Raw genomic sequence first — 8,303 nt, forward strand, 5'->3', positions numbered from 1 at the left:
TAAAATAAAATTGTAAAAAAAGCAGCAGGTTGTAATAAAATATTATGATAATTTATTATTATTTAGCTGTATACATATACTTGTAAGATAGAGTAGTTACGAATTACAACTTCATTATCTCATACGAAAATATAGACGAAGGCACGCTGCATATATGACCTGTTATTGCATGTAGCCTACGAGTTGCTGATTCAATAATTGAAAAAATGCGAAAAACACGTTTTTTTGCGAAAAACATGTGTTTTTTGAAAGAAATGAAACGTTAAATTGAAAAACATGTTTTTCGCCCACCACTAACCGTACGTCTATTTTTAAGTATTCAATCTTTTTCGGAAAAAATATTTTCACGCAAGAAACTACTTTGTGAAATTCAAGATTATTTTTTACAAGATGCAAAAAACTCAACTTTAGTATTATATGGAATGTCAGGTGTCGGAAAGACACATATTGCCAAAAAATATTGTGAAATTTCGTATAACTTCTATAAAAACGTTGTTTGGATTGACGCAGCATTTGCAATGTTACAAACTTCAATGAGGAACCATTGTCAAATATTAGGATTCGAGGTTCATGATTCAAAAGGAGATTATTTTGATATAAAAGTAATTGTTGGAAAAATTCACAACTATTATAAAAATGAAAAAACTTTGTATGTTTTTGACAATGTCGACGATGAAAGTGTTAAAAACTTATCAATGTACATTTCAAGAAAACCGAATTCATTCACGTTGATTACCTCCCAATGGAGAACGTGGTCAAATTATGTAAATAAAAGGCTAGTTGATGTTTTTTCTTCTGAAGAAGCGTTTGCTTACGTAAAAAATAATACTAGAGAAAGTAACGAAGAAAACATAAGAAACTTAATTAAAGAACGTGGTTATCATCCATTTGCAATTACTCAGGCACTAAAATATATAAATATATATAAAGTTTCAATAGAAAATTACATATATCGATATAGATCGAAACCATCAGACATATTAGACAATAAAAACTTTCCGACAGAAGAAGAATCAAATTCTGCAATAAAAGCAATTAACTTAATTTTAATAAAATTAGAAAAAACAAAACCTTTTCTATTTACAATATTAAACTGTTTATCTCATTGCGACGGTCAAAACATCAGTAAACAGTTTATAAAAAAAATCTCAAATCAAATGGAAACAAACGACGAATCTTTATTCGATGAAGCTATTGGATTACTAATGAGTTATTCTTTACTAAACTGTTTTGATGATGAAAAATATACAATGCACGAACTGACACAGGTAACATGTAAATGTTTTCAAAAAAGAAACTCAAGTACAAATACATATTTTGATTTAATCGAAAATTATTTTAAAGTTGAATTAAATGAAGTAAAAGATCACATGGATTACGGAAATGATTTTGTTTTTCATTTTATCTATATGTTTCGTACTAACTATAAAAGATTTTCGAAAACCTTCCATTGTATGACGAATTCTATTAAAAAATTATTAGTATGTAAAGGTTTATTTGAAGAAGCAATTGAAATATTAAAAATTGTTCAAAATTTTAATACAGAAACTTATGGTGAAAATAATAAAATCACGCTTGATACAAAACATAATATCGCAAGTTGTTTGGACGACATGGGAAAATATAACGAAGCTTTAGATATTTATTATTCTGTTGATAAAATACAAACTGAAATTTTAGGTATCAACCATCCGTCTACAATGACAACAAAATGTAATATCGCAAGCTGTTTGGACAATATGGGAAAATATAACGAAGCTTTAGAAATTTTTTATTCTGTTGATAAAATACAAACTGAAATTTTAGGTATCAACCATCCGTCTACGATGACATCAAAATGTAATATCGCAAGCTGTTTGGACAATATGGGAAAATATAACGAAGCTTTAGATATTTATTATTCTGTTGATAAAATACAAACTGAAATTTTAGGTATCAACCATCCTTCTACAATGACAACAAAACGTAATATCGCAAACTGTTTGAATAATATGGGAAAATATAACGAAGCTTTAAAAATTTATTATTCTGTTGATAAAATAGAAACTGAAATTTTAGGTATCAACCATCCGTCTACAATGACAACAAAACGTAATATCGCAAACTGTTTGAATAATATGGGAAAATATAACGAAGCTTTAAAAATTTATTAATCTGTTGATAAAATAGAAACTGAAATTTTAGGTATCAACCATCCGTCTACAATGACAACAAAACGTAATATCGCACTCTGTTTGGACGATATGGGAAAATCTAACGAAGCTTTAGATATTTATTATTCTGTTGATAAAATTCAAACTGAAATTTTAGGTATCAACCATCCGTCTACAATGACAACAAAACATAATATCGCACTCTTATTGAACAATATGGGAAAATATAACGAAGCTTTAGATATTTACTATTCTGTTGATAAAATGCGAACTGAAATTTTAGGTATCAACCATCCGTCTACAATGATAACAAAACATAATATAGCACTCTGTTTGAGCAAAATGGGAAAATATAACGAAGCTTTTGATATTTATTATTCTGTTGATAAAATACAAACTGAAATTTTAGGTATCAACCATCTGTCTACAATGACAACAAAACGTAATATCGCAATCTGTTTGAATAATTTAGAAAAAAATCAAACGAGTTGTTTAATTATTTGATTATTATATTATTTTTAATATATATAAAGTTTATCTGTTGATAAAATATAATTGACGTATGTTTTACTTTAAAAGTTAGAGAACTCTGTATTTAATTCTTATAAATAAAATCCTATTTTTTAATCTTTAAATTTTTAAATAAGAAAGAGTTTGCTTGTTTCAGTTTATATAGCGTTTATTATATATTATAGTTTTCATTAAAATTTTTATATTTTAAAATTAAAAAGAGTTAAAAGAGGTAAAACTAATTTATGGTTTAAACTTAAAGTCTTATGTTAATGAAAAGCAAAGATTTTTTATTGCGATATATATATATATATATATATATATATATATATATATATATATATATTTATATATATATATATATTTATTTATATATATATATATATATATATATATATATATATATATATATATATATATATATATATATATATATATATATATACTTATTTGTTTAAAGAGTGTTTAAAGGATGAAACCATTAATACCATTCCCTCAGGAATTAAAGTATGGAATATTAGAAAAACGTTACTTAATGTTTTTTTTAACTCTCACGATAATCATTTTCTCTATGTTAGTAATTACGATTTCATTCTTTTCTTCTTATTAAGTAAAAACTAATAATAATATTCTTATTAATTTAACATTAATTTTAATAATAATTTAAGTTAGAAAAAATAGTTATCAAAATGTATTACTCAAATTTAGTAAAAAGTACCATTAAAACTAATAGTGATCTAACTTGATTGGTTTCACAGATAAAAAAAGTTGCGATAAAGCGTAAAGAGAATTCTTTAAACTTTTATGTTTTAATAATAATAACATTTTAATGATATTTTTATTATTTTTATTTTATTAATTCTAAATAGGTGTTTTAATAAAAAAATTACGTATGAACGAGAATTTCGTTTTTAAAAACTTTTTAAAAAAACGCATAGATTCAAATAAGATCGTACACGGTTTGCACGGATCCTGACAATGCCAACCTAGCTGACCTAAGAACACCACTTATATGGGATGATGGCGTACACATCAAAGTACCCTATATTGCAAATTTTGAAATCTTTTAAATATTTTGTCCAAGTTAAATGAAATTTTGACTTTATAGTGTGACGATAAAAACACCTGTAGAATGAGAAACTGAGCAGCCGTGGCACTGTGGTAGCGCCACTTGCTGAGCAGCCGTAGCTGCTTAGCAAGTGGTAGCCTTTGCTACTCAGCAAGTGCCAAACTGAGCATATGTAGCGCAGTGGTAGCGCACAAACGAAGGATCTGTGGTTCAAACCAAACCTCCGGGCAATTTTTGTGACATTGGTTAAGTAAGAGGGGTGAACTTCTCATCCGCGTGCTCTGTGATAAGGCCATAATTACTTTTTGGGGCACCAAAAAAAAAAAAAAAAAAAAAAAGAACCACTACATATAAATTTGATAAAATTGGTGCAAATGTAGCATATGGTAACCATGAGCGAGATCTCGCCTCGTTCTCGTTTCTCGTGAGAAATGGGACTTCTCGTGAGAAACGAGAAATAGAAAATTCTCGCGAGAAGTAGAACGAGACTTAAATATTATAATATTTTCCAAAATAAAAATTATTATAATTTACAAAATGCTTAATAATTTGTTTTTTTTAATTAATTAATATTTTGACTCCGTGATTTTAATAAATCTAATTAAAAATTTAATTTGTTTTTGACAAAAACAAATTAAACTTTTAATTAGATTTTTTAATTAGATTTTTAAAATAAATCTAATTAAAAAATTTTAATTAAATTTTAAATATTTTTAATTAGATTTTAAATACAAAAACTTTTTGTATAAAATGGTGCACTTTCGACTTAATTTCATTAGATTACCAGTGGAATTCAACTTGACACATATTGTTCATATTGAAAAGAAATATTCTTGCCTCATTTCAACGATCAAAAATGTCACCAAGAAAAAACAAAATCTGGAGATATTTTCAAAAAACAAGTGACGGTGCTGAATGCAAGGCGTGCAAAAAGTCTTTGAAAACAAAAGATGGAAACACAAGCGGACTTCATCGTTACCTCGAAAAAAAACACAACCAAGATTACGTTGAGTATTCTGAAATTTACTTCTGACCTTTGGACTTATAGAGCTCAGGACAGCTACATCTCTTGGAATTTTCATGCTATTGACGAAAATTAGAGACTACATCACTGGACACCCCATGTCCAACAGTTCCCAGGCAGACACACAGGCTTCTGTCCTACATCTAAAGAGTGCAATTATCAGCTTATGTGCAAATAAAGATATTTTTACTTCAAAGACCATCAGCCAACATCTAAACTGAATCCTATTTTGAGCGAAATGTGCCAGTATGAATATCTCCCTGATGCCAAAAAAGACTTTCCAATTCTTGATTGGTGGAAATTGCATTCAAATACATTGCCAGAACTCTCTTCATTAGCTAGACAAAATTTAGCTATTCCAGCAAGTTCAATTAAATCAGAGAGAGTTTTTAGCTCAGGTGGAAATGTCGTCCGATCATCCAGACACAACTTGCACCCAGAAAAAGTAGAACAAATCATCTTATCAGAGAAAACATTGTCTTGTTGGAAAAGTTTGGCAAAAAAATTCTGAATTAATATTTAAAAAAGTTGTTTACATTTGACAAATGTCATATGTGTCTTTTTGTCAAAACCATGTTTACATTTTTTTTTTTTTTACTTGGATTTTAATAAATTTGTTTTCAAAAATTGTTAAATTTCTCGTCTTGTCTCGTTCTCGGTCTCACGAGAAGTACTAACTTCTCGTCTCGATCTCGTCTCGGTTTGAAAAAACCTAGTCTCGCTTATGGTTAGAAATATTTAGTTTACCATTTTAAGGCTGGAGGTTTTTTTAGGGGGTCTAACTTCTATAACTTTGAATCCAATGTTATAAAACTTATCAGAAATAATGATTTTTTTTTTAGGTTCTTGAAGATGTCCTTATGGTCATATCACAGACACCGCGGATGAGCATTTGATTGGAAGATCACGCCTCCTTTCTAACAAATGTCGCAAAACTTGTCCAGGGTTTGAATCACAAATCCTTTTTTTCAGAAGAAAGTGCGCCACCACTGCGCCACGGCTACTTATTACCTCCTATATTCTCACAAAATAACATAACTCTTACATTTCCTTGTGTATTTCGGCTTCATTTGCATTAATAATATCGACATTGTTTCTTTAAAGTGTTTTTAAATAACTTTGAAGTTCAAGATGGCCAAAAAAAATTATTTTCAATAAAATAATTTTTTTATTTGAAAGTTGAGGTAGATTACTGCTTCAGATTGATTTCAAGGATTTTCAAGATTTTTTGATTTGATTGCCAGGCCTAGCCTGGCATTCAAATCAGTGATAGACTTATACATATTTGTAGATATTTTTTAAAGTATAAATGAAATTTTTTATCAGCGTCAATTAACTTAACTACGATTTTTAATTTTAACGATAGCAAATGCAACCACGCCTCATAACTCTATCCTTACTGGTTCCGACACTTGGCGGTTTTTTTTTATATATATAACTGTTATGCATACTTTTATTATTAAAAATGTGTCAATGAGACTAATTTTTTATTTGAAATATTTCACATATATTGAATATATTATAACTCATTATAAATTATTATGCTTTTTTTAGTGTAAGATTACCGACCTATTTACGTGTAAATATTTTTGTAAGGCTTATATTTGTAATAAGCTGCTGGCTCTACACTTTGATCACCCAATATAATAGTATCTCATGAGAATACTTGGTCCAGGCTCCAAAATATCATTGCATGGTTTTGGTTATCAGCTAATAAAATTTAGAGATGTTGATATGGTAGGAAATTTAAGTTGGAACGTAAGCGAATGATTGTTTTTTAAAAGAACGGATTTACTCAAAAGTTTTTAAGCAAAACCACCCTTTTAAAAAATGCTGATTTAAATAAGATCTATATATTTAGCAAAGAGTACACTTTTTCTTCACTTTTCACGACGACAATATAGTTGTTAATGCATAACAAAAAATTCGCTCGTAAGTTTAATATATATATATATATATATATATATATATATATATATATATATATATATATATATATATATATATATATATATATATATATATATATATATATATTTTAAACATCTTCACTTCCAACAAGGACGCAGGCAGCCACTAATTAAAGTTGGAAGTTACTGAAAGAAAAAAGATGAAGATTGTAGAGCAAGATAACGATTGACAGACGACTTAAAGGATTGCAAATTATATGAATCAGGAAAGCAAGATGAAGGAAGCGAATTCCAAAGAGCTGATGTTCGAGGAAAAAAACTAGACGAATAAGCATTTTTGGAGCACTTAGGAACAGACACAGAAAAAGGATGACACTTAATTGAATGACGAGTAACACGAGAATGAATTTTAGTAGATGGAACAAAAGAAGCTAGCTCTTTAGAGCAGTGCCCATTATAGTATTTGTAGAAAAGAGAAAGAGAAGCAACATTACGACGATGTGACAATAGTCGGAGGTTGGCTGCAAGAGCAGGTCCAAATATGTTTACAATGCGTTTTTGCACCTTGTCTAAAAGAGAAAGGGCATCATTAGAAGAACCGCCCGAGATATGGCAACAGTATTCCATACAAGACCGGATTTGAGATTTATAGAGATAGAGAATAGAATCCGAAGTAAGAAAGCGACGAGTTCGATAAAAAGATGCAACCTTTGCAGATGATAGTTTTGCAACTGATTTGATATATGGTTTCCAAGAAAGATTGGAAGTAAGAGTTAATCCTAGCAGATGAAGAGTAGAAGACTCATTGAGTACATCACCGTTCATAAATATAGGAAGATCTAAATTATTGCGATAACGATTAGCTGAAAAATTTTTTATCTGAATTAAAGATCACCAGCCACTGTGAGCCCCATGCTGTAGCAGAAGTGAGATCCTTTTCAAGCTCAAACGCTCCCTCCAAGCAATCAGAGGGTGTTCGTTTCTTTTCACGACAAGAATAAATGGTAGTATCATCAGCAAACAATGCAACCTTAGATGTGAGAATATCTGGAAGATCGTTAATGTAAATTAAAAAGAGTATAGGGCCAAGGATAGAACCTTGAGAAACCCCTGAAGTTACAGAATAAGAAGAAGAGTGCTGTCCATCGAGGACAACATTTATACTACAATTGGAAAGGAAGAATTCAATAATCTTAAAGATGTTGCCGGATACACCATATGAAGAAAGCTTATGGAGAAGACCAGCATGCCAAACTTTATCAAAAGCTTTTGAAATGTCAAGAGCGATGGCCTTAACCTCTCCACCTTAATCTAATGCACAATAAAACCTATCAGTTATTACTGTTAGCAAATCAGCTGTAGAACGAGAAGATCAAAATCCATATTGATGGTCAGAAAGTAAGTTATTAGATTCAAGATGAGAAATTAAGTGTTTGTTAATTAAAGATTCAAAAACCTTGCTTATGATAGGAAGAAGACTTATGGGATGGTAGTTAGATGAACCAGATCGCTCTCCAGAATTTTTGAAGATAGGGATAACAGATGCCGCTTTCCATCAGGCTGGAAAACAAAACTCTGATAAGCACTTGTTGAATAGTTTTGAGAGTAAAGACGACAACTCTGGAGAACACTTCTGC

General features: G+C 29.4%; 1 protein-coding gene across 1 annotated transcript; it reads left to right on the plus strand.

Annotated features, from left to right (window-relative positions):
- The first annotated feature begins 422 nt into the window (after positions 1-422).
- LOC136074192 (uncharacterized) lies at positions 423-5,267 on the plus strand. Its single transcript, XM_065786496.1, has 4 exons — positions 423-1,680; positions 1,807-1,932; positions 2,185-2,562; positions 4,954-5,267. Exons 1-4 carry the CDS (start codon positions 423-425, stop codon positions 5,265-5,267), a joined length of 2,076 nt encoding a protein of 691 aa, XP_065642568.1.
- The last annotated feature ends 3,036 nt before the right edge of the window (positions 5,268-8,303 follow it).

Source organism: Hydra vulgaris, chromosome 01 (genome assembly GCF_038396675.1).
Source record: "Hydra vulgaris chromosome 01, alternate assembly HydraT2T_AEP".
NCBI lineage: Eukaryota > Metazoa > Cnidaria > Hydrozoa > Anthoathecata > Hydridae > Hydra > Hydra vulgaris.